The 27,924-nt window shown below is 40.7% G+C and overlaps 1 protein-coding gene across 1 annotated transcript; it reads right to left on the reverse strand.

The window, feature by feature from the left end:
* Window positions 1-226: 226 nt before the first annotated feature.
* Window positions 227-23,191, reverse strand: AGBL3 (AGBL carboxypeptidase 3). Its single transcript, XM_042816292.1, is given in 17 exon segments — window positions 227-863; window positions 865-947; window positions 1,513-1,721; window positions 2,935-2,983; window positions 6,031-6,088; window positions 7,213-7,281; window positions 10,595-10,661; window positions 11,252-11,331; window positions 11,578-11,675; window positions 12,243-12,369; window positions 13,485-13,647; window positions 14,993-15,775; window positions 16,289-16,418; window positions 19,063-19,167; window positions 19,496-19,672; window positions 20,825-20,885; window positions 23,168-23,191. Coding segments are annotated over 17 exon segments (2,457 nt in total). The 3' UTR covers window positions 227-689.
* Between the last annotated feature and the right edge of the window lie 4,733 nt (window positions 23,192-27,924).

Here is a 27,924-nt window from a genome sequence, read left to right on the forward strand (position 1 = left end):
TAGAAACAGAACATGCACAATACATTTCCAAAGCACTTTCCTCTGTTCTCACTCATGACAGCTGAGGACATTTCCCAAACCATATGCAGCCTATCTATTTAAAAACTCCACGTGGTGATTTTTAAGGCACATGTCCACCTGAATCCATGCACATTTTTTACATCCACACATCCACAACATCCGTTAGCAAGGAATTCCAGAATTTGTATACAGATTTTATGTCAAATGCTTTTCCATGTAGAATTTATTTGTTGGTGAAATGGAAAATGATTCTCATGGTTTATAATCAGTGAATGGTGGCTTCAGTTGCTCAGTGAATAATCCCTCTCCTTTAGGATCTTAGGAAAACTCCCAAATAGAGTTGAGGTGAATGGGTGACACTCAGCTATTCATGCAGCTCCTTCTGCAAGTGAAGATTGCCCCACAGAATCAGTATGTATAGTTTAGTACAAATGATGCTTTACACTCAGGAGACACTCCCAAATAAACTTGTTTAGAATTTGGGATAATTCTTCACATGGTAAGAGAAACTTCATAAGCCCATTAGCCAGCTGTGTGTGAACAGTTTTTCAGAAAAAAAGGGCAAGAGGAATTTATTGTCTCTGCGGGTTTTGTGCTCCCTCACTGCTAGCCATAATCCATAGTCAAAGTTCTGGGAGTTGTTTAAGTAAATCATATAGATGACTCTTTCACGTGCCCTTCTTCGCTGAAGAACTGGGGCTCCAAAACACATCCGGATATTTTGCAGCAGGTTGTCTGTTCTCTGCTTCAGGCACTAAGGGCAGGGAGAACTGTGATGCGCTTTGTGCCTGGCAGGATTTACTCTTCTCAAACGTTACAGCTTGTCTTGCTGTCCTGTTTTTTCTCGAGTTTTCTGGGTTTTGAGGAGAGCCTCCCTGTTTTTCGTTCTTCCTTTTTTGAATTGCTCTTTGCACCATGGTCATGACCTGAATCAAAAAGGAGGAAAAAACAAATCCGCATCAACTATTAGTGAATTACTACTTACTGAAAAATTACACGGCTTTGGTTTGTTTCACATGATACTGTGGTACTGTGGGAGAAACATTTCCTTTACTGAAGGAGAGCCACAGCATAATTCAAAATCTCGTACTAAAATATAAAAGCTTCAGCCTTAGGCAGGGAACCTGTTTCTACTGCTCCAGCATTTCCTACATTTCACAGAATCAGATTTTACATTCCTTTATCTCCAGTAACTGCAGGAAGAGAGTAATGCAGGGTCAGAGGCATTATCCCTTACCACTGCGTTGAGATTTTTCTAACTCTTTTCCATGGGGAAAAACTCTTTTCCATGTTCTCAAGGAGGTTAAAGACACTCTGGCCATTCAGTGCCTCATCTGGAAAGCTCCATTAAAACCAGTTCTGATATCCTCCATAGAATGCCAGCCACACAAAGGAGTTTTCCAGCTCTACTACTGCCTGCTACCATCTGTCTTACTGCTTTACTAAATCCTATTGTTCAGTATTTTTGGAATAGAACAATAGCTGAGAAACCTTTAAAATACTGAAATGTCTTCTGTGAAGAGTTGGAGACACTTTTGCCATTATGTTTCTTTGTCTTCTGAGAGATCAAATTAAAGCTGGATGAATGGAAATTTTCTCTTCTGGATAGGATTATGTCACAAAATACACTTTTTCCTGGCTCCTCTGGCACAGATGGCTTTTCACAATCGCTGTTAGTATTACAGATGAGTCTTTCAGAGCTAAAACACACAGAGATAAGGACAAAAAGATATTTAATTTCCATACAATTTCATGACAAGATATATATGAAGATGACGACCTAGAAGACAAAATCATTACAGGTAAAACTCCTGCTACTTTCACCTGATGAATTTAATAGAATAAATTTCCTAAGAATCACAGGAGAAAAAAAGAAGTAATGTACTGCATTTCAAATTTTACAGAACCACAAGGCCATCACACTGCATTAAGGACACCAGTGCCAACATTATGTAGCCCTTATACCACTATCTCTTCTGAGTCAGGCAGAAGTACCCATTGTAGAAGCAGCAGAGGGATACCTTGCCATTACAGAAGAAAGACACCAAGACATTTCTTCTCTCTTTTGTCAGTTGAAAGCCTAACTTTTTCAAGTATGTGTAAAAAAAGCCTGAGCTGAAAGGTGCCAAGCAGGGATCCTTGAAATTATTTAATATTAACAAACTGATTTGCCTTATTTACAGGGCAATTCTGTCAGGATCTGCAGCTGCCTAACTAGCCAGCTAATTCCACTTTGGACTGTTACTAAACAACAGCCAAGTGTACAGAAGGTACAGAACATTTGTTCTACCAAGGAACGAACACTCACTATTACTGCCATAAGGTTTTGCAATAGGGTACTGCCTTCATTGTTCACTGTCAAATTGACACACCCTAAAAGCAAAGGGAATGTCTAGCACTGAGCTATGTAACAGAACCATGACAATGTTGTTTTAAACAAATGTACAACAATTAGTACATGTCTGTTTTGGGCTATCAGTGTCACCTACCCATTTGTTTTCTCACTGGGCATTTGTCTTCTCACTGTTTCGTTCTGGCTGCATGACAATGCATTCCCTCCCTTCCTCCCTCTCTCCCAAGGCAGCAGAAATCATCCCTTCTTTGAACAAAGCATCAGATCAGTGCCTGTGCCTCTCTCTGCCACTCCAGCAAAGCTGATGAAAGAAGGGCTATAGGCTAAAGGAGGGGGTCTGGTGCTCTAGGTAAGAAGGACTCTCTTCTTGTCTAGCATCACCTTTGACTGAAGTGTCCACCGTGCAATGGAGTGACAGAAGACAGCTGTCTTAGTTTGTGAATGAAAAAAAAATGAGGAGTATGAAAAGGAGGAGATGAGTTTGACAGAAATCAGCTTGCGATCATTCTTTCACTACAGCTTGTGAAAAAATTAAAAGTTCACAGAAAATAATCTCCTACCTGAAATACTTTCCTACTTGTTTGGTAGAGGCTGTCATTGGCAATTTAACTGTAAAAAATCGGGAAAAAAAGAAAAAATATTCAATGTGCATGTCATATGTCTCAAAAAATAACAACAAAATGAATCACCCAAATTCTGTCTTGGCCAGTTCAGATTCAGAGATGGCTGTGCTTTGTACAGATTGCAATAAGTAAAGTTACTGTAAGCAGACATCTATGGACATCAAATCAAGTGACTAACATCCAGATTCAGGGTGGCGAGTTGTGGGGGTTACGACTTCCTTCACAATGAACTGATTCTAGCTCACATCCCCACATCCCCTTCTTCATCTCTTGCCAAAGTCTATTTTGGGATGGAAACACTCCACACTGCTCCAAACGAAATGCTTCTACTATGGATAAAACTATACGTCAGGGAGTGAGAATGCCAAAGGCAACATGATTATTTTGTTTTGGTAAGCCTGCAGCTCTGTTTTGAAGTGTGCCCTCAGTCCTAGTCTCTGCTCTAAGGCAAGCAAACACTGGCTATTCACATGACAATGAAATAAACAGTCTTCAGAGCAGGGACCATGAGGATGGAGAGAGGCTAGTGAAGTCTCATGGCCTCCTGTATTCCTTCTTGTGTTTCTCTTTTCCTGACTGTGATTCTCTGATCAATATCTGCAAGTCTAGAGCTCTACTGAACAGTGAGAGAAGAAAGGAAACCCACAGCTAAGGAGAGTGGGACTCATGGAGTACTACAAGGAAGTGCAGGTTTGAATCCTTTGAACTGAATTAAAAAGTAACAGCTGTTTCTCATGCTAGGCTACCATAGAGGCTGACAGCTACCCAACCACTTCAGGAAGCAACGCACATGGCTGTACTATGTGTGATGTTCGCAAACATCTCCACTGCTACATCAAGCCACGCTGGTCAAGCAATGTGGATGACAATGGGAGAGAAGAGGTGGTGCCATCTGGTTAATCTTGACTGATAATGCATCTTGTGAGCTGCTCAGCTGCTAGGATTCACTGCAGGAGCGTGGCTGAGTTAGAACAGGGTGCCCTGGGGCATGAGAAATGCCAGTCACAGCAGCCAGAGGAGCTGAAAGCAGCATGGCAGCCTCCAGGCTGGTGGTGCCACTGCATTCAGACAGCACCTGAACAGAGGCCCAGCACAGGTGAGATGAAAGTACCTGAGTCGCAGCAACCCTTAGGCTAGAAATTATTTTCTCTCATATACATGTAAGCATCCTCCTTCGCTACACATCCTGCTAATTATAACATTTCTTAAAAAAACAGTAGGAGAAAAAGATTCTGGGATGCAGTCCAGGTCTAAAACTGAAATAACAAGGCAGTTAAGAGACAGGATTTATTTTTTTCTTTCATCTAAGCAACCCAGTTCCAGGAAAGCCTAGATAGAATGTGATCTGTGTGATCTAATTTTTACCCTTGGGCATAATACATAATAGGTAGGAACAGCTGCAGCCCGGGAAGAAAGTGATTTAAAGTCTCCCAGGACTGTAAGAACAGCAATCTGTACAGAAGTTCTTTATCAGTCTCCTATTTTGCAGGCAAACCCTGATAGTCATAATGTTCAAAAGCACAGACACTGCATGTGCTGCAGAAGTCAATCACTGCTGCAGTTATTTGTGCCCAAACTTAGAAGCTGGAAAAGGGAGTTATATTTCATGTCCTCTCTCTGCAGCGCAGGAAACTCGTGTTCTCCCAGAAACCTTTTCATAAACTCAATGCTTGTCTGCTTTCAGTTACCACAGTACTTTTTATTTGGTTGGTTTTGTTTGTTTTCTGATTAAGTTATCCAAGACGAAAACAAAGTAGTCTAATAGCGTAGAATAGCTCTGTACATTTTGGAAAAACAAACAAACATACAAAAACAACCAACAGAAAAATAAGACAGGAATTCAGAAACAAGAACAAAGTCACTGCCAAAACTTACTGCTACTGAAAGACATTGTTAGATTTTCAGCACGCAAAGTAAGATCACTCTATGAATGCCAACTCATTGTCCTGAGACTAAATTTCAACATCCTTTGTATAGTTAGAGAATAAATAATATATACTCACATTCCTATGTTCAACTGATGTGTACTAGTTCCATGTGAACTTCTGAAACTCACAGTTTTATATTAGAACACTGATAATGTGGGTAACTTGTATTTTTTTCATCCGGTCCTGGTTGAGCAGTTCTAGAGCTCTGCTCTTGAAAATAATGCCTGAAGTACTATTTTATATGATTTGCTGACATTGCTTCTGGGACAGATTTCAAAGCTCTTATTTCAGTGAAAAAAATAATCATGTTTCTATTTCCTTCTGTAATTCTCAGAATATTTCAGACAGCTTATTTAACTGTGCAGGAGAGGTCATAACCAGAAAGAAATGTATGAACAGCGTCACAAAATTGAGCTAATAATATGAGCTGCAGGGGAAAAAAAAAAAAAAAAGTGACATTATGCTGCAGTTAGCACTGCTTTGAGGTGTTGTTGGAATATATTAAAAAACAACAAGGAAAATCAATAAATGCTGACATGTGAGGCACTGTGAGGTGAGGCCAAGAATTTTCCTAATTGGGGCATTTCTACATTACTACTTTCTTCATAGATTTACTTGTTTTTGTGTGTTTCTGAGTATCTGATAGTGGACTGTGTCATTGCTTTTTGGGTAACTTTGAAAACTAAGCTTAACAAATTCCATTGATTTTCAGTACTCAGTTCTCAGCAATGTTTTTAATTAAATCCCTACCTGAAAATCTACCAACCCCCTTCCCTGTGTAACTGCTACATAAAAAAACTGCCTTCAGGACACTGCAAGACTGTTCGTTAAATATGTAAATTTCTGCTCTTAAAGTTGAGCTTCAAGTTCATTTTTTTTTCTCCAGTGAGACTATTCCCAATCAGTAAAGATGAATGTAACTATGTGATGAAGATAGTTTAAAACAAAGCAAAATGAGCTCTTCCAAAAGCAGGTACTAAGTGAAATCCTAGCCAAAGGACCTGTATTTATCTATTTGCTTTCCTGGGGTTTAGACTTATAAAAGAAAAAAAAAAAAAAAGACTAATTGAGATTTTTAGAAGTAAAATAAATATATAATGTTTACCTTTGTCTACTGGGTGAAGTTCATGAAATATCTTGTGTTGAATTTCAGTGCCTGGGGACTGTGAGACAGAATAGAAAAACAAACAAATTATTAATAAGCTCCCACAGAATGAATGAGAAAAGCATATTATTAATAAGTCAGCCACCTGATGGCTTGTTCTGGGAGAATACAACTAAATTAAGACAGGGAAGATTGGTAGTAGGGAACGGGTCAATATGCAACAGGCTTTTTTTCTCTCTCTTTTTTTTTTTTCCGGGCAAAAGGCAAGTTGACACTTCAGTGGTTGGCCTGATTTCTAAAAGCTCAAAAGCTCAGCACTTTCTGCTCACATTTTAAGTTTTTGGGTGCTCAGCATTTAAAAATAGAATTAGTTTTCTTTCTGGGGAAGTAGGAATGCTATATTAGACACCATTGTTTTAGTTAGGACTTTTAAGTGTTTGCCAACTGTAATGAATATCACATTTTCTAAATGGTTCTGTATGATGCTGAATAACAGTAATGGAGAAGTAACATGTTTAAAAAAGATTAATTCCATAGGGTAGTAGCTGGGCCATGTAGCTATACATGTGCTCAGTACCACCTCTAAGTGCAAGGAAGGGGCATAAGGCATTGTTATGAATGCTGCCAACATGAGTATTTCAGACTTGGAGCTTGGCAATATTCCCATTGTTAAATAAAAATGTTTTCCTAGAATTCACAATTACCTTTTTCTCTATTAAACAAGAAAGACAACAGAAAATATTTTACTGGACTTAGCAAAAATCTTGTTCAACGATACTAAAAGTGAGATGAGTGGAGCTGAGTGAGTGGTATGTTAGTGATCTTGGAGACTGAAGGGGAGCTGGTATAGGCTCCAGCTCCAAGGCATATTCTGTGACAAAAAAATTTAAATGTATCAAATAATATATCCACGAGACAGAATTTTATGATTTTTCCTGTCTCAGACTTGTTCATGTTAATATTTCCATAAAAATCTGTGGCATAAATTAGATACAATTGTCAGTAAAGAAACAATGACTGTTCTAGGTCAGCAACTGTGGGTAACAAAATTGCTCATTCAGAGTTACAGTGGTTGAATTAAGTTGTCATATATCAGTCTGTCATTCAGTCAGTCACACACATGTCAGTCAGTCTGTCACAAAAAGAAGACAGCATGTTTCTGTTGGGATGAAAATCACTCACATTTCTGCTTTCATGACTTCTGTCCTTAGCAGTGCTGCTAAAGGGATCTCCTGATGGTTTGGTTTTTTTCTGCACAGGAAATAGGATGTAACATTTTTATTCATGAGGGAATATTATAGTTACGAAGAAAAAGTTGTAAATAAACACGATAATCACAGTGCCAGAAGGCATATGTGTAAGCAAGCTTTTCAAGATTGAATTCCTTATGCTTGTTCTGCTCAGCAAATATTTATGAACCTGGACACAAACATATTATACTGACGAGGGACCTCACTTCCTACTCTATTTGGGAGGTTTATTTTTAGTCTGGGAACCTGGAGAGACAGGGTTTCTCAGGAGTACTAATTGCCACTGCTTTGTTTTTTTCCAATGTCTGGGCTTCTAGAAGAGAAGAAAGGCGTAAAATACAAAAAGCTTCTATGTATTGAAGAAGAATCTACTGAATATCTACTGAACTAATTAGAACATTCATAAAGCAGCCAGCATTATAACATGTGTACACAAAGAGACTATCAGTCATCGAAACATTAATATGATTATTTTCCAAACGACAGTTTGCAACAGGCAACAGTAGCAGTGCTTCTGCTTTACTTCTGAGGGCCACGTAGTTTTCCAAGCTGAACATTAAAAAAGTGCAGTTGAGGGCTCCATAAAGTTCTAGCATGAATTTCAGTCAAAACCTCTACTGTACCTGTGGTGTTCCATTAACCACCTTTTCCAAATGCCTTAAAGAACTTCAGGGCCAGGCTGGACGGGGATTTTGATCTAATAAGATTAATTTAGTCACTGAAATGGTTCCACAAAGGATAACACAAAATCATGAGAGGATAAAAGTAAGAAATTTGCTGCAAGAACTGTGATGAGCTGTTCATTCAAAGTCATTTGATAAACTACTGTTACTTTCTGAGTACATCTTACTGTTGTTACAGTGTTTGTTCACTGTGCTTTGCTCTACTATCATACAATGAAAATATGTACATGGGATACATAAGTCTTCGCTTGTTTCATAAATTACAGGAAGGGATCTACTGCAGCCCTACCTAGCTAACAGTTTTGCCACATCTACAGGTGTTTATAGTTATTGCCATGCAAAGCCAACGGCAGCAGACTACCATTGTAAAGCCTGAGGTACAGACACTGAAGTAATTAAGCTTTACCAAATATTCCTGTATTGGAATTAGGCATTCCAGGCATTCCTGTCTTGCTTTGTTCTTGGGTATTTCTTTTTTGCATGTTACCAAGCAAGTCTACCTAAATGATGAGAAGTGATACCCTAATGTTCTGCAGTGGTCTTCTGTGCTTGTCTCTACTGCAGTTAAACTGTGTTACACACTTCCAATTCTACTTCTGAGTTTGAAAGTCCCTGAAATCACAAGAGATTTACACATCTCTTCTATCACTGGGATAAATGTAAATATAGGGCCTTTAATCACAATCCCTGGGAAGCATACCAAACATGGGTGTTTTGCAAGAAGCAGTGATAAACTACACAAGAATCACGTGGCAGCCAGCTCAACGTGCAGCTGTGTGGCATTAGGCAAACAAGTGTGACTTGCTTTATTTATGCCATTTATAGACCACAAGGAAACAGTGCTCAGGGACATCAGAAAAAAAACAGGAATCAATCCCAATGACTGGCATGATGGGCTTTTTGACACAAACAAGGCTATTTTTATCAAACGCCCTGGAAAAGCCCTGAGTTTTAGGCATACTTTTCATGGTTCTCATGAGATGCCAGCCCCATGTCACATCCCACAAGCACAGCCTGATGAGAGGAGGGGGAGTAAGAAAACATGAAAGGCTGAGACGCACTGAGAAGTCCACAATACTTGGCATTAGTCAGAAGATGCTAACTTCAGGGTCCATTTACCAATTTCATTCTGAAGTTCTCATGAATGATTTATTTTTTTATATGCAGTCCAGTGAAATGTTCCTGTGTGGATTTATCACTCACACGTGAACAAACTGAATCTCAAAAGTAATACTATACGACCAGACAAGATGGAGAGTATATTTAGGAAAAAAAATCTCTCAATACTCCCTCCTCCTCTGTGTGCTTTCACTACCCCTCTGCTATTAGTTATTGTACTGTGCAGGACACTTCACACGACCCACTATGTTCGACTTCCCATGATCAACACAGCCCTGGAAACAACATTTGCATCAGTAGTAGAAACTCTTATTTGGCTCGTTAGCACAGGGCAGAAATTTCAAGCTGTAGGTAAACACTGAAAGTCAGCACCACTCACACAAAACCTACATCAGAAATTACTAGCCCCTGCGTGGGCTGGGTGAGCCTGTCTGCATTTCATCTTCCTTAGGTACAAAAGCTGGCAGCACTGCTTAAACTATGGACGACAGTGAGGCTCTGGACAAGTAGAGCTGCTGGGCTCTGCACGAACAAGACACACCAGAGCTTATCTGACTGCATCTTCTTTCCATCAGTCATAAAACTAGGTCCAAAACTCCAAGTCATACATCTTGTCAACCAACCCAGTCATCTGAAATGCCTATGTGCATGTTTTGATAAGTGCTACAGGGTATCTCTTCAGTTTTATTCATGCTTAGTACACAACCTTATTTGTATGGTTTCCCCTTTTAGTGTTGTTTACGGTATCTGTGACATAAACAGGAAGTAACAATTTACAGGAATTATTATTGTTGGCTAAAAAAGTAATGCACTCACAAAAGTTTGTTTTGCTTCTCTACAGTAAACATCATGTGGATTATTACAGCAATCACAGACAACAAAGAAATAAACAAGACAGAAAGATTTGGGTCCATTCTTGTGCAGCAAGTAAATGTTTCAGGAAAATAAAGGGTCTCACTGTCATTCAGTGAAAGCACTTTGTAAAATCTGGAGCTAAATTTGCCTACAAATTGGAAATAGGCGGTGGGGTAGCCTTACGCTGACAGTGCTTAGCAGCAGTGTGATACAGTATGTCTGTATGTGCAAGAGGAAAACACAACTCCTGAACACTGAATGGAGTGTCTGCAAAGTATGGTTGACATCACTGCACAGTATTTTTTGTGCTAAGTGTTGACATCCTCCTCGTCACCCTTATCCTATATCTGCTTGCTCAGCTGCACGGCACAATCTGATTGGTAGAGATCTGCCTGTCTTTGAAACTGTACCACTTCCTTCTGGGCAATTTGAGTTAAGCTTTTAAATAACAATATTGCTCTGCACTGTTAATTTGGATTTTATCTCTACAGATTGTGTAAGCACTTCACAATTATTGGCTACCTAATTAATTTGTTAATTATTCTCACTGACTGAACACCAGACTTCTTCGGAATAGAAGCTAATAATCACTAGCGATTATTCCCTAGTGGTATTTGGGTCAGAAATGTAAGCAGCCAATAAAAATTCATAGCATACCTTAGTACCTAGTTTTAGCCGGTGTGCAGCAATATCGTAGGAGTCTGAGCTGTCAGAAGATCGGCTGCTGTAAAAGACGAGCATCATTTTATTTAATTTCTAGATTTGGTGATTGCAAACCGTATTTTACAGCATTCATTCTAACCACTAGCAGGTATTTTCTATAGAGATTTTCTGTAGAGATGTAAATATGTTTTTTAGATACCTGTCTGCCAGATCCATATTTTCATTTTACAGCTAACTTGCAAAAATCGTAATCATCTTAGAGAAAAATTAGTTATTGGAAGAGATCTGTTTTATCCAGGTTATCCAAGTCTCCCACTTCTGCTCAGCCTTCTTTTAGTTCTGCTTCACATGCTTTCCCCCTCCAACCCCTCCCGTACGGCATCATGTTCTTTGTTCCCCCTGAGCTTTCTCTCAGTTCTCTAACGGCACATTAAGATTTTGTGTCTCCTTTTATTTCCTTCCATTTCAGCACCAGTTTTGAAACTCAGCTTTTGACTTGTAAACCCTGGCCACTGAAAGTAAGATGAGGTAGATCCAACTCACGTTTCCTCGGAGAAAACTGAAAGTTTTATTCATTCCTTACAAGATGCAGAGAACTTACATTATTTTATATGTTTGTATACGTGGAATATCTTAATAGTTCTAAATTACCTGGAATCCCAGTCTAATGCATCAGAGTTCAGGACTGCGGAGCCCACCTTAGCTTGCTGTGTCACTACTTGCTCATGCTCCTTCAGGCACAGATAATGATAAGAAAACCACATATGTTTCAATTAAAGCTATTAGCAAATTTACTGTTACTGTAATAATAAATACTGTAAATCTGTACAGTAATAAATCTGTAATAAAGTAGTAAATCTGTACAGTAATAAATCTGTACTGTAATAATAAATACTGTAATCCCCATAGAGGATTATGTTTTGTGACAGTAGGATGAACTGAGGAAGGAGGAAAAGGCTCAGAGGGACTTTCCTTACCTCCTTATTATCCACAGAGTAGTTCAAGAGAGCATCACAGAAATGCTGTCCTATTGACTCAAAGTCTTTGATATCAAAATGGGTGCTTCGTCTCCAGCCTGCACATCAGTAGGAGCAAATCAGAAATGGAAACGTCAGCCATCTTGCTGACTGCTAGCTATGGTGTGCCAGCATAGTGGCTGACTGCAAACTCACTGTCACTGACAGATGCTAGAAGTAGGTCTATGACTGCTAGGCTTTTGTACAGATAGCATTAAGGATCTTCATGCTGCCTATATGGACAAATCTATCTACGCATAGCAGATTAACTATGTATTATATTACTGTCCACATCAACTGTATTTATTTTTACCAAGGATCTTCTTCCGGATAGCTAATTCCCATACCAATATTTTTAGTTTCCACTTTTAATTTGCCACTTACCGATATTGTTGTTTAACAGTACAGATGTAATAATGATAGTGGTGGCCTGAACAGTCACCAGGTGAATACTGCAGTTTTGGTATTTTTTCCAGATCTTATCTTCAATCATTATTCATTTCTACCCAGTAAGAGAGAACACCAACAAGGGGTTGGTGGCTCAAGCTACCATTTTTCCTGAAGAAGGAAAAGGAAAGGTCTTGTTTGATGATTATTTACTCAATAGCTACAGGGAATTGTCTCACCCAGCTTAGAGCCACAAACAGAGGCTTCCAAAGTGTAGCTGTTGTTGATGCCCATCTTCCACATTACAACTCGACCTGTGCTTTCTTTGCTCTTACGTACTCTGAAACAGCAGTCTGGAAATGAGAACTTAGAAGATGGGCACACCATTAATACTTCAACTGAATAGGAAGGTGCAATAATGTCAATGTTTTTTTTTTTAATAAATATATCCTATCTACCAGATACATAATTGTGAGTTTTCAATCTACCATACTTGAATATTGCACAATATATTCAGACTAATCAATATTATTACTGGCATAATGGAGATGTAGGTGCCTTCAATTAGAAGCTTAATTTACTTCAAGGATTTGAGAATTCTCAAACAACTTTCATGCAGCTGTATGAACTGTTCTAAATGAGCTTATATGGACTGCTGCTCAGGTGAGTTACCACAAATCCTGTAGTATACCAACATACAAATGTACTAAGAAGTCAGAATAGCTCTTCTCTCATGAGTTAATACCAATAGTTTGATGCAAACTATCTGGAGCTCACAACCACCATATTATCACTAATATCAGGAAGACAACATTAGCTGCAAGTATGCAATCACATCTAATAGGTTCGTTTGTGTACTGCTTTTTATTGAACCTTTGCCATCTTTCTGATCAAAAAGAAGCTTACTTTAGTCAGATCTTGCTGGAAAACGACATATTTTAGTATCAGTAATTTCCTAATAAAAATATTTTTGATTGAAATATCTTACAAAAACATGGTCATTCTGACACAATTTGCAACTGAAAAAAATTAGAAAGATTCAACTTGGAGAAAATGTTCAACTTCTTTAGTTTACTTATTTTTAATTCTGTAAATTAAAATACATTAAAATTCTGTAAAATACTGTATGTACATTATAGTAGATATAAGTAGGTGAGATACGAGTATGTAATATTTAATGCCAGTTTTTTCACATTATTAAATAGTGTTACTTTCATATTTTTGCGCTTTGGTTTCTTCATTATTTCAGAAATGCTAACCTTATGACATAATTTAGCATGATATACTTTGGAGTGCTGGAATTTCAAAGGAATCACAATTTTGTACTTCTGCCATTCTTAGTTTTAGCCACTTGAAGATTATTTTACTGGGTACAGTACAGCCTTTTAACAAATATGGTTACATCCTTACAGAAAACTTAGGGATCCTTGTTGATGTTTGAAATTTCAGCTGACTGCATTTCTAACCTGACATTTGCTTACCTTATCTGGGCAATTCTTGCTCAGCAAGAGTGGAAAGGCACGTGGACACAAGTGCTGTGCTTTTGGCTCCTGCTCTCTCTCACAACCGTACATGAAGACATTTTGTTTTCTGTTGTGACCATGGATGTCACAATACAGAAAAATGTCACGCTTCTCCATCACTCTGTAGTATGGGACAACACAGAATACTTTGCTAGAACTGTGCTTTTCTCTCCACCTCGGAAATACTAATTTGAGTCAGTAAGATGCACTGAAGCTCATGTTTAATCTCAAGAGCAATAAATTGGTAAGATTTCATATTCTGAGCACAAAGTTTACTGCAGCACAACATCTACTATGCAAAACTGCTCAGTTTCTCCAGGATTAAACACTTGGCTGTGCAAGAAGGCATGACAGTATGCATCAGCAATCTTTATCCTTGTGTTCATAAGCTTTCATAGCCTACTTACCTTCATGAATTTCAGAAGATAGGCATCACAAAACTAGATGTTCACAGTTTTATGGTTGCTTGTTTTGCTTTTGTTTTCTATACAGCTTCCTCAATGTCCCTCCCTGATTATATGGTGTTTGTTTTTTTCCCACTCTGCCATTTCTCCTTTTTCCCTTCTTTTAGTCCTTCTCTCAGGTCCAGTTACATACATTCACCTCTGTAGATGTGTCCTACAGCATGTTGTGCAGCTAAAATCCATCATTCCTATCTGCTTCTTTTGCTCTCATATATGTACAGAATAATACGCACTGTACAATTACAACACTGGAGGATAAATCAACTGGCTCAGAATGATGATGTGAATAGTTTTTCCCTTGTCCAAGCTGAAGACATCAGTTATTATGATGTGCCATGATTTTGCAACACGTTATCACTTAACTAGCTTTTTAAAAGAAAATTTCCAGGTAGACATACTGCTGTTTTTTTTTTCAGTCTGTACCCCTGACATCCAACCCCTGTCAAAGCAGAGTCCTACAGGAAACATGTGATGGCATCACAGTGTGTTGCCTGGGGCTCTGCTCTGGGTGAGAGTTGAAAATCCATAGTGGAGCTAAGAAGGAAGCAATAACAAATGTGTCTGTCTTAGCTGAGTGTGACGGTCAGTAGCACATCAGAACACATAATTCATACTAATTATAGGGACTCACAAGTGCAAGCTGTCTTTGTATGGTAAGACAGAGATAAATTCTCACAGAAAAGGAGTACAGTAAGTAAGGCAGTACCCATCTCTTTCAAGCTAAGGACTTATATACCAAAGCATTTACTTGAAGGTAAACAGATATTATTTAAATCTTATTTAAAACTATGTGTAACCAGTAGTGGATGAAAAACATTGAATGTAGGAATAGTGACACTACTTTTTTTTCTGATTTTTTTTTTCTTACCAGAAGTATTTGTATCAATTTGTACTAAAGAGATAAATAATATGGAATCAGAAATGGACATAGAGAAGTCACACTAAGACAGAGACCCTGAATAGGAAAATAACTGATTTCAAGGGGAGAGAAAATGAGTTTACCTTCTGATCATGTTTCGGGTGTACCAGATTGAAGGATAACATTTCTTCACTTTAGATTTGTATTTGCGGTTCAAGTCATGACCCCTTAAAGAGCAGCGATGATTTCCCACAATCACACCATCTGGGTTCAACATTGGTACCACTTTGAAGACAAAAGTGTCCCGGAGCTGATGAGCGTTGCCTGAATTACCAAGAATGTAATCCAGAATGCCCTTCATTATCCAGGAGCTGTTGGTTTCTCCAGGATGCACTCTTGCAGTTAGAATCACAGCCTTTCTCTTTGTGTCCTTGCCACTTTCAGGGGGGTTGGTGATAGTTAAGACGTGTACTGTGTTTCCTGCCAGGGAATGGCACAAGATGTGAGTCTTGCAGAACTTGGACTTCATTGGATCTGTAGAGATGGCCACCAGGTACTCCTGCAGGTTGGAGTAGGTGTAAGGATAGCAGTGGGCAAAATAGCAAATGTCTCTGTCATGAGGAAACTGAAATGTCCACGTGAGTGAGAAATACTGACGTCCACCTTCACTCACATTGGTTTTGTAATACTTGATTTCATTTCCTATCCTTCGCCAGCCAATGTTGTGTTCCTTAGCATCAACTTCTGAGTACAGCAGCGGCCGCAAACCATGCCTGTACAGGCTTCTACGCTTGGTGAAGTTGACAATGGTGAAGCGATAAGGCATCCCTGCCTGAGTATTGCTTACTTGGAAGTAAAACCACTGCACGTGCCTGCTTGTGTAGAGGTCAGTTCGCAGTGTCAGCTGGTATTCAAATTCACTTCTGCTAGGTAAAAGAAGGCAAACGGTTGTGATGCTGGTTAGCACTGCAGTATGATTCAGTGTCAAACAATGCAGGCTGCCATGAAAGTAGCCCACAGTCAATCTGGTGCAAATCATGCTGATTTACACTGTCATCACTTAAAGACTGCACAGCTGCCAGGAGAAGATGCCTATTTCCTCCACACTTGTATCAAGTGTGTCAATAATGCAACTGCTGGTTTTCTTAGGACTTAAAACTAAGACTTCTAAAATAAGCTCTCTACACAGTGTTTTGAAGTATGTGCCTAAGAAAATTTGTGTGGGTGACTATTACAGAAATCGTTCAGTATTGCATAATGCCTATCAGATCATTTTATTCAAAGGCCATCTGGAACTACACTTGAAGCTTATTCAACTGTGTAAAATAGGTGACAAACCCAGAGAAACATCCTGCTTAGAAGGTGAAAGCAGGCAACAGGTAATAACAATTCTGATAATAACTCTGTTATAATAAAAGAGGAAAAGATTACAAACTTACATTTTAACCACCTTCTGCAAATTACCACTCTCAAATCGTGCTTCAAAGATGAGTGTATTGTCCACTTCCTGATGGAAGATCTGTTTCACAGGGGAGAGACGTCTCACTTGGGAATACATAAAATACAATTCTGAGTTAGCTAGTGGGAGAGTGGAACACAGGCATTTCATTTCAGTCTGAGTCATTTTAGGCAATAATGCATCTTTCTAAAAATTCCTTCTAGAAACAGACAACTGCATGTAGCCGAGCTTCATCGCATACTTCAGGTAAATGTAGAAGAAATTGCAGGGAGCTTTGCTGCCCATTCCCACTCAACTTGATGGATTTCTGCCAGCCTAAAATCTGTCACTGCATGACCTTAGGCAAAGCAAACATCAGAAACAATAGAAAGTTGACAACTGCTGCCATGACTTTCTTTTTAAATCTCTCCTAGTCTAGAAGTTAAAAAGATGACACCTAAGTCAAGAGCAATTACTTTCATATTATAAATGATGCTTTCACACCATATTTAGCGTAGTTTGAAAACAGCTCTCTTTTTGCTCCATTCTGCTACTTTGTGCACTGTTCCTCAGATGAGATGCACAGCTGAACTTTCATTAGTATTTTACATTTAAAAAAAAAAAACAACGAACAAACAAAAACACAAACAAAAAACCAAACAACCAGAAATGCCAGATACACCATCAGCATATTTTTTGACTTGGAAGTTATTTAGGTTCCAGAATATTCTTTGCATAATTTTATCCATTGAGGATCCTCTCTTTAGAAATGAAGGTAAGAATTATTTTCAGAGTTTTTTTTCTTTTTGTTTTGTTTTGTTTGTTTGTTTTGCTTTCTCTGTATTAGTGCTCAATGTAGCAGCAAAGCTTTTGCCACCAAGGTGAAGAATACTGGAGTAATCAAAACTTCTTGCTACCCCCAAAGTGTACCCACAAAGTAGAGAAAGAAGATGCATTTTCTCTGCTGGAAGCCAGAAGCCCAGATATCCTGCTGCAGAAGTCAGCAGTGTCGTGTGGCGGCTGCGGCAGGAGCAGAGTCAGCATGACTGCACAGAATGAGACAGCGTGAGCTGCACTCAGAGAACTCTCCTGTTGTTTTAGAAAAGCTCTGACAATATGGCTTAAGACAGTTTAGCAGAGCCAAGACTTTTTAATTCCCTGAATCATTAGAAAAGAATTGTTAGTTTTGCTGGTTCAGATACCCGTTTGAATAATTACTTTCTGAATAGCTGAAATTCCATTCACAGTTTCTCTACCCTCTACTTCTTCTTTAAACTCTTCTTTATCATGAAGGAAGAAAAGCAGTTAAACCAGCGAAGCCTTCGTGGAAACATCTGTATCAGACAAGTGCTACATAATGAAATGTAGGAATAAAATCTGAGATGCCTATCAGAGTCCATCGATTTTTCTGCATGTCACCACAGGATTGCATTTTTCTGTCCTAAATTAGATGTTAGGAGGGCGTGCAGGAGCTCAGCAGCAGATGGTCCCTGGCCAGGTATTAACTCCCCGTTCCTGTTGAAGTTAAATTCAGTGGGAATCAGGAGAGTGCAGCTGCTGCCTCCCTCAGGATGCGATGGCTCACGACATGCCATCAGTCTGCGGCACTGGCGTTGTAAATTTTCTATTTGGAGATGCCTGGCCTATCGTGTGGAGTTTTCAGTGCAGAGAATGTCAGCGTTTTAAAAATTAAATTTGGATGGCAAAGCCACCAACCTGGAGGTTTGTGTCCCAGAAAGCGGAAAGCTGCCTTTTTTTTAAGGTCAGCAGCAATAGACTGTAACAGAAATCACTAGCCTTGTTTCCAAAAGGCAGGAAAGCTACCTGAAGTGTTCCTCCACACCAAATATATCAACAGACTAGTACATGATAATATGCTCATGCTGCTGCAGTAGTGAATTTCTAGATAAAATGATGGTGTATTTCAGCATATTGAAAACCTCTAGCAGCGTATTCCGAGGCTTCACAGACGTGTTGACATCAAGAAGAATGTCAGCTACCTTTCAGTTCTGCACGCCTGAAAATTTGATGGACACAACCAGGTACCCTAGAATTGCAAAATCGTTACAATCCCTTCTTATCTACATACAATTGGACTCAGGCCAAAACCAACAACTGCCTGAAGCTTGGAGTTCATTTAAGACAAATGTATCAACTTAATAAGCACAGGAAACAAAACAAAATGAAACTAACAAACAAAAACCAACACAAAAACACTCTGATAATCAAATAATGTTGGAGGTACAGGACAACTAACCCCCTTCATTTCTGTCCAATTAATCTTTGCCAGATTTAGGAGACTATAATCAAGCACTGATTCAATCTGGCTTTTCTTTGTAAATCTTAGCTAAACAACTGTAAATAAAATTTCTCCCAACACAGAATTTAGTAGTGACCTTGCAGTTATACAGCTCTCATATTTTTCATTTTCTCTTTTGGCTTGACATTAAGTAATCTTTTCCCACTCTTATTTTCATAACCAACTCACTCTAGCTGTTTCATACTGTTGCTGATACAAAGGCTTGAACCGAGCTGGACATCTGAGATAAACAACTGCATGAGCAGAATATGTGGTAGATGAGACCTCTGTGTAAATAATTTTCTTCCCTATATATTAGAAAAGGATGTATTCTGAAGTGCTAAAAATAACAATAAAACACTATATTGATTTTATTAGGCTTTGCATTTGGTTCACTAAGGAGATAAAATATTGGCATCAAAGCAGATGCTTAGTCTACCCACAGCTTAGAGCAACATTTCTCTGGGTGTTCTCACCTTCTCCTAGATAAATGACATTGCCCTTGTCAGGAGGTTGGTAGGATGGTGTGATCTCCAAACCCGTTGGAGTGTACAATGGCTCAGGACTACTGGGTATCCAATCTGAAACAGAGGAGACACACAGAAAAGACTACAAGCAGGAAGACTATTATTTATACAGCTTGTTTACTCAGCAATTACTCTGAATTCCTATATTGCTCTCTATCAGCACATGGTACTACTAAGAAAACAGATGCTGCATCTATAGAGTGAAGTTGTGGATTGCTGACCACACAGGCAATGCAACATGTCCCTGTAACTTGCAGGGCATTTGCCTGGCACATCAAAGAGCTCTCTTAAAGTTTCAATAATACTAACAGTAAGTTCTTCCCGCAAGATTCCCTTCCTCTTTGCCCATGGACTAGATTTTGAGTGTAACACAGTAACTTACCAATGTGCTTAATTCTGTCCCTGCTGACTTCACATTGGTTTGGCCAGTACCCCTGGGAAAACTGACCCACAGGTGGTAAGTCACATGGATTCTGCAGCTCCTGCAAATGGGGCACCACAACCTCTGAGTCAAGTGGTAACTGTTTTGCCCTTGGAAAAATATCAGCACAGACACAATCTGTAAGAAAGTGAAAGAACCCTTGCATCAATCTCTTCTGTTCTTTCAAGTAGAAACAGGCTGCAGAGATTATCTACATGAAATTAGCATCATTAAGCATGGCTCGATAAAATTACATCCAAGTGAAATGTAAATTCAGTGCTCCAGCCTATAAATCACATTACATTTAAAGTTAGCATTGAATTGACAATTCATTAAACCATAAAGCACAAGAGCGGGAAATATCTTACTTGGTTTCCTACTGAAAATCTTAGCATTTGGTATTGTTCTTGCTTTTATTACTAGCTTATTATGATATGCTCTACGATCCCAACGCATCAGCCAAAATGTGTTCTGTGCATTATCTGAATGGCTTAGTCCTAAAAAGCTTCTGACACAGTGTATGTAGCAGCGTAACGCTAGCGTGACAGGAGAGGTAATAATCTGATGCTATCAAGAATTCTACCATTAGAGGCACTTGGAGGAAGTAGAAGGTCCTCTTTGCTTGTCAGCAAGGAGCACTTCCAAGTAATAAGAAGCCACTTGAATGGAAACATGACAGACAGAGAAAAGCTTTGAAAAAAAAATAGTAATTGGAAATTTGGGACTGGTACTGTGCACCAGCCATCACACTATTCAGAGGTAAATACTTCTCTTTGCCAGAGATATAAAATGTCCCCTTTCAAAGCATTCCCTCTATCCTTCAGGCTATCTGCTTGGAACAGGCCAAAAGACAGGAGATTGGCTTCGTAGGAATTGTTTTTTTGATTTTTGTTTTGGAAAGCCAGCTTTAGACCTTGCTTCAAAATCTACTTTTCCTCACAATGAGCAAAAGAACATTATAACAAACCACAGCTCCTTACCTTAAGGATCTGAGTATTGATTCCACACGTGAAAGGTACATTAACCAAAAACAAAACTGCTGAACCCATTTTCAAATTCTACTGATTATCTAACTCTAGTGGATACTTGGCTAGCAAAATACCAATACTAGATAAAGACACACTGCAGGATGGAACGGAGATAATCACTCACCTAGGTCAACAACCACAAAGCGTGACTAGACCTAGCCCAATTTTGGTTACATCTTGATAGTTATGTGTGCATTGACATTTCTTCCCTCTCCTTTCTTCCCCACAGCAGTCTTAAGGGAATAGCTGGGAAGATCCTAACCTGCATGAACTGTGCACTGCTGATTGTCTTCTGCCACACAGGAGTTATGGGAGTCTTCATCCTAAAAAAAAAAAAATAAATCATAGAATGATAAAATCACAGAATAGCTTAGGTTGAAAGAGATCTTAAAGATCACCAATATGGCTGCCACCCACCAGATCAGGCTGCCCAAGGCTCCATCCAACCTGGCCTTGAATGCCTCCAGGGATGGGGCATGAAAGAAACACTAACAGAAATCTGAAGAGGAAAGCTCAGGCAGCAGCAGGGAGCCAAGGCATTACTCTTCACCTTCACCTGCAGTCTGGCCACTTGCATTCCTCTTGCCTTGTTGGGGTCTACATCTAATAAGAGGAGCAGGAACCACATGCATGAAGGTCACAAAAGAGGCTAGGCTGCATTGATAACCACTTAACCACTGCAGTACAGCTTTAGTTTGTTGTTCAGAAAAAAGAGTTACCTCTGCTTTGGTTTACTTTATGACTTGAATAAGAATTAGGCCAAATCTGCATAGTTGTTTACTATGTCAATGTAATATTGACATGTTCTATTTGCCTCTCAAAGAAGACATGTTTTCATTCATCCTGTTTCCCAATGCCTGTCTTGTGCAGTACTGGCAATCATACTGTTGGGTGAAAAGGCAGAAGAGAAAATTCATATAAGAAAGAAAAGTCTGTTTTTCCAGCTGCATAAATTATGCCTCTGATCCAACTCATCAAAGTCTAATAGCATAAAACTGGGAGAGAGGCAATGGAAAAGAATAGCTAGGGCAGCGGCAATGCAGATATATGCCAAAATTATCCCAAAGCATAAGTGCTAGCACAGGGAAGTAAGGAACTTGATACTGGTGATCTCAAGCTTAACACTCAGCAAGAATTAAAGAGAAGCCACTCAAATTCAAGCTGCACGTAGGCAATGAAAAGCTATCTGCTAACCTGGGTTAAATTTGAAGCACATTTGCAAAGGACAACAGCACTTATCCTCTCTTCTGCCCTTAACATAGAACACATATTTCCTGGGTTGTCAATCTAGCCCCTTTTCAATAACACCACAGTCAATTAAAAAAACAAATTTCTTTCCTGAAATATGAATGTCATTAACATCCAATCTTTTTCACAGCTGGTAAACACACTCAGCTTTATTTATTGCTCCCATTTACATTTACCACAGCTGCAAATACAAGGTTCCTAAAAACCCGCTAGTCCTATAGCTGATCAAGAGCTTGGTTCTCACAGGTGAAGAACTGAAAATAATTCACAAACCAAAGCACAGGTAAAAAAAATAAGAGAAAGTGTGGGATTTCACTTTGCTCTCAGTGCTACGTACAAAATGCATGATGAACTCTTAATACAGGCTTTGTGTAGTCTTACATACAGTAAGAGTCTGAAATTTACAAAGGTTGCTCTACAAGTAATGCTTCCTATTTATTTCCATGGAAACTACAACAGACACAAACAGCATAATAACACTGTTTGGAAGAACAAGTTCTCAGCTACAAAACGCATCTTTTTTTCCCCACATAGTCAACACCATAAGTGATGCATTTTTGACAGCAATAAACAGCCTGCATTCTGCACTCGTAAAAATCTGCATGGCTGTCCAGAACGTGGCTTGACTTTTGCACTGCTGTTGCCACTTTTCGAAACACACCACAACATGCTGCCTCGCTGGGCTCTGATCCACTGTTGGTCTTAATAACCGTTCAGCAAACGCTGATGAACGCCAGTGGGTGCTATTTATTCCATGTGGAAGAATGCAATGACACACCTTTGCTTCACTGGCACTTTCATGTCAGAGCCATTTGGTCAGACTGCCCCTCTGCTGCGCTCTGTCACAGGGCAACAAAACGGAATATTCGTGGGAAGGTTCAGTTGCTCCCACTGAGCAACTTACCACTACTATCAGCTGATCTTACCACTACTATCAGCCTCTGATTTTGTGGGCCAACATAACAAAATAGGCAGCATTACTTTCAGAGCAGCCCAGCAGAGCAGGTAAGCACAGTCTGTGATGCTACTGGAAATGATTTGTTACAGGGACTCCTTGCTAACTTTTTCCCATTGAGCCATTTTTACACGTTAAGAGCAGGACTGGCTTTCAGAGCCCAGAACGTGCAGGCTGCAGTTGGTGCCACGTAGGCAGGGCAGCACAGCAGCTATGGCAGGCTGTCTGCTCAGTGATGGGGACCAATTGCTGGCAACTATCGCAGGCCTTTGAACAGAGGAACGCCGAGGTCTACTTAGGAGCATTAGGCCGTAAGGTGTAAGATAAAAGGAACAGAAAGGAGCGGGAGAGGCGAACGGGGCCTCGCGCAGCTGCACCGCTCGCTAACACAACCGCCCTTGCCTCGCTTTCCAGGCACGCTGACATGCCCCGGGTAACCAGGCACCGCCTTCCCGCCCACCGAGCTGCGCCCCGCGGCCGCCCCACTACGCTCTTCAGCCGCCCTCTGGAGCCGAGCGCCCGCAGCGGGCAGGAGGCCGGGGCGGGACCGTGACGGCGCTACGCCGGCGCCCGGCCCGGGGGCGGCTGTAGCGGCAAGCCAGGCCGCGCCGTACGGGCCTCCCTGGCTCCCGCTACCATGGCAACCTCCCCAGCTTTCGGGAGAGTTCGGGGCCTGGCGTGAGCAGGGGGTTGCGGCGTACTGAGCTCCGGGCCCGCTTTGGGCGTGCTCAGTGGCAGAGGGCGGGGTGGGCTGCGGTGCCTTGTGATGTGCTCTGCTATTGTTCGAGTTGGCAGCAGCTTGATTTCAGATGTTGTCTTTTGGCTTATTATTACAGAATCACAGAATCACCAAGGTTGGAAAAGACCTTCAAGATCACCCAGTCCAACCATCCACCTATCACCAATAGTTCTCACTACACCATGTCCCTCAACACCAAGTCCAATGCTTCCTTGAACACCTCCAGGGTCGGTGACTCCACCACCTCCCTGGGCAGCCCATTCCAGTGACTGTCCACTCTTTCAGAAAAGCAGTATTTCCTAACGTCCAGCCTAAATCTCCCCTAGTGCAGCTTGAAGCCATTCCCTCTGGTCCTGTCACCAGTTACACGAGAGAAGAGGCCGACCCCCAGCTCACTACAAGCTCCCTTCAGCTAGTTATAGAGAGCAGTGAGGTCTCCCCTGAGCGTCCTCTTCTCCAGACTGAACAATCCCAGCTCCTTCAGCCGCTGCTCGTAAGGCCTGTGCTCCAGACCCCTCACCAGCTTTGTGGCCCTTCTTTGAACCCGCTCCAGGGTCTCAATGTCTTTCTTGCAGTGAGAGGCCCAAAACTGGACACAGTACTCAAGGAGCCACCAGAGCTGAGTGCAGGGAGACAATCGCTTCCCTGCTCCTGCTGGCTGCAGTATTTCTGATGCAAGCCAAGATGCCATTGGCCTTCTTGGCCACCTGAGCACACTGCTGGCTCATGTTCAGCTGAGCATCAATCAACACCCCCAGGTCCATTTCCCCTATGCAGTCTTCCAGCCACTCCACCCCAAGCCTGCAGCATTGCCTGCGGTTGTTGCGGCCAAAGTGCAGGACCCGGCATTTGGCTTGTTGAACCTCATCCCATTGGCCTCAGCCCAGCAATCCAGCCTGTCCAGATCTCTCTGTAGGGCCTTGCTACCCCCAGGCAGATCGACAGTCCCACCCAACTTGGTGTCATATTATTTCTCTGTCTTCGTGTCAATCTGCTCCTGCGTGAATCAGGGATGTCAAGATTTCAGGATGACTGCATTAAAACTTTGATATTCAAGGAAATGTGCTTCACAAATCCTTCGCTTGTTTTTACAGCACTCGCGTTTCCACGTTTCCATCTCGGGTGGTACGGGAGAAAATGAGATCCCTGTTTATTACGGTGGCAGCACGGGAGCAGTGCGACCAGCAGGTGGCAGCAGCCTGCAAGGAAGGGCTGGAATGGCGCTGAGCCTCGCTAGTGGCACTTGGGTCCCGGTGCCGGTTGTGCAGTGGAATGCAGCTTTTTCGGCAATCAGGCGGAGTTCCTTTCAGTCTCCTCGAGTCACTTCACTGTGCGTTAATCTTGTGAGCAGTGGGCCGTAATTCTTGTGTGCTTGCATGTATGCCGGCTTGGTAGTCGCCTGGGTCATTGCATCTTGTCAGCTGTATATCCCCTTAAGTTGGTGGCACAGCATTTGGTGAAGAATAACAACTGCAAATCCATTTCAAAATTGCCAGCTTCAGCTAGCAGCTTGGCTTGTGTGCTGCCGTGCCTGAGGCACCCTGGGATGGTGCAATCCATCTGCTTTTTGGTCTCTTAATGGCACCCAGAATGAAATGGCCTCAGAGCACACAGTTGCATCTTGCGTTCTACTTCTGCCAGCTCATATCAGGGGAATGTAATGGGTTAACTTCATGCTTTGTGGGAGATCAGATACCATCCAGCCTCCTGGGCTGACATGAACTTCGTGTTAATTGATAAGACAGTGAAAACCACATAATGTACTTTGTCTGATTTAACAGAAATACAGTCATATGCCTGCACGTGATCAAGATTAAATTTGTGCTGCTGAGCAGTCTGGCAGAGTGCAGAACCACGTTAGCGGACATGAAGCCACAGTTTCAAGCAAAATAAAAAATACGAATCAAAACCTCTTTTGCTCCTTTGTGAGAAGAAGCAAAAGGAGAGGTTCTGACAGATTTCTGGGGTTCACTTTGGTCTGGGTTACAGTCAGCAGAAAAGGTACATGAGGTTGTTCTGTAAACTGTTTTACTGTGGATTCTGGGAGAATTTAACCTTTCTTGGTTCATGAGAATTATGGGAAGGTATGCGAGGTCTGGCTGCACCAACTAATTTCTACCCTTATTTTGTACTCTACATCATATTTGAATGAAGTTTTCTGGATGTGAATAGGACTTAAAATAAAGGCAACATTCAAATTACAACCTTATAATGTTAATTTAGCTCTGCAGTGAAGATAAGCCCTGGGTGCCAAAATCTTGCTGCATTTCTATGTACAAATGCTAGTTGTGCTGTGAATAGCAACAGTTTCATTTAGAAATGTCGTGTTCATACTGAATGCTCAGACACTGTGGAATGCAGTTTAAATCTTGGAAAGAGAAAAAAAAAAAAAGATGTCAGTACTAGTAGGGACTTGCATTCATTGTCATTTGCTTAGCAAGGGCCATAACCCACAGCCTAAGCTGTTGTTTCCACTGTGGAGTCCAGCTTTACTCTTGTGCGAGTCTTTCCCTTTAGTGCTAATGATTTAATCACCCATTCATTGCTCAGGAAGGCCGTGATCCTGGAGGCAAAGAAGAGAAAGAAATGTCAGTTCATGTTGGAGAAGATGAAGCCATGGTTTGTGTTAGGTCCATTTCACGCGCTGCTGCAGACATGCAGACATGCTTTAAATTTCTCTCGATTTAAGTAGCGTTATTCTTTGTGGTGCAGTGAAACGTGCTTACATTAAACATCATACAGAGCCGTTTCAAAATAAATCATGTCCTGAAGTGACCTCATTCCCTTCATTGCTGTTTTCCTGTGGCCATAAAATAGCTTCCAGAGTGATAAAATGCTGAACTGGAGGCAGCTGCCCAGTTTGTTTCTGTTATACAATTGTTGATATGTTTCTCTAGATCTCTGTAACTTAACTTCCATGTTTTCCTTTTACTCCACAATTCTACGACCACTTTTAACTAATTAAAAATAATATACTCTAGATGCTTATACAGCTGGCTTACTTACATGGTTTAGCAAATCTGTGAATTTTTACAGCCCCTTATCAAGCAATCTCCTTTGAATCCACTTGTTTCCTCTTTGTTCCTTTTTTTTGCTCTTGCCAGATATTTTCTTCTCTCAGGCTGTCTGTCTCAGGAGAGTCACGTCCCCAGCTGCCAGTGCTGTTTTTTGTGTCCATGCTTGGTTTTATTTTTTCCTTTTTTCCTTTTTCCCAGCTACAACTTTAATAAGCCTCCTGGGCCTTTCTTTGGAAATTTCATCTGCAACTGTAAAGAAACCCGTTTGTATCTCTGATGCTTCCATTTGGATTAAAAAGCCAAGTGATCTTGTTTTCAATTTTGAACACAGAACTTTTGAAGACACATGGAGATAGATAACCAACAAATACCTGGGCTCAAACCTACCATAAAGAAAAATAAACACAGTTTTAAGCATTTTTCCTGCTTTCTTTAACAAATTGTTAAAGCACACAGCCTGTTGTAGTGCTTAAATTCATTCCCATGTTTACTGAATAAAAAAGGATTGCTGCAGAATTTTTTGTTAGAGGGAGTATATTTCTTTATTATCTTCCCCCCCAATTGCTCTGATTCTTACAAATGTACATATATATAAACTTAGCCCACACACAGTCAAATACTTCAAATATTTTTCTTAGTTACCTTGTTCTGTTTTTAAGCCTTGGCTGAAGTTCTTGAAATGTGTTGAAATAACCTGACATCACCCAAAAGGAAGCCCATAATGTCATGGTACAAGCTTGGCCTTGGATAGTCAGAAAGTTTGTGAATAACAATATATGCCCATTTAATTCAAGTTCTTGCCAAAGTCACATCACTGTGTTCCAGCAAAACCCTGGAGAGAAATGGGCACTTGGTGAGAACCCCGTGAAAATGGTAAGGAAACCAGAAAACCAGAGAAAATGAGCAAAGACCATGCACAGGTTTTACTGCTCCTGTACATGTTCTCCGGGGACAGGGAGTGTCATATTATACAGTCATGAGGCACTCAGCACAGCAAGGCTTTGAACCCCGCTAGGGATGTTTGGATGTTTTTGGGATGCTGGTGAAATGGTACTGTTTAACCCATGGTTATTGTAGTCCCTCAGAATATGTGGCTTTTTCCCACAGGTCCTATTTTTATCCGTGTTCCCCAGCTACGTATTGGTGTGACTGTGACTGTCACTGTTGTGCCAGAATTCATCCTCACTAATTTCTGGACGACTGTATTTTGCATTCAGAGCACGGTGTTCACCTCCTATCCTATGTAAATTCCTGCATGTGAGCTAGGTGTCTTGGCTCTCCTCTCTAGTCCATGGAGGTTGCTCAGTACAGCTGAGCCATCTCACACTGAAGCATTTGATTAGGTGGATATATCGTAAATCCCGGTGGCTTTACTGGCTAGAAGCCCCTTAGCAGCTGCACTA

This window comes from Centrocercus urophasianus, unplaced genomic scaffold (assembly GCF_019232065.1).
Source record: "Centrocercus urophasianus isolate 14NV4802_14NV808 unplaced genomic scaffold, USGS_Curo_1.0 seq_15, whole genome shotgun sequence".
In the NCBI taxonomy this organism is placed as follows: domain Eukaryota; kingdom Metazoa; phylum Chordata; class Aves; order Galliformes; family Phasianidae; genus Centrocercus; species Centrocercus urophasianus.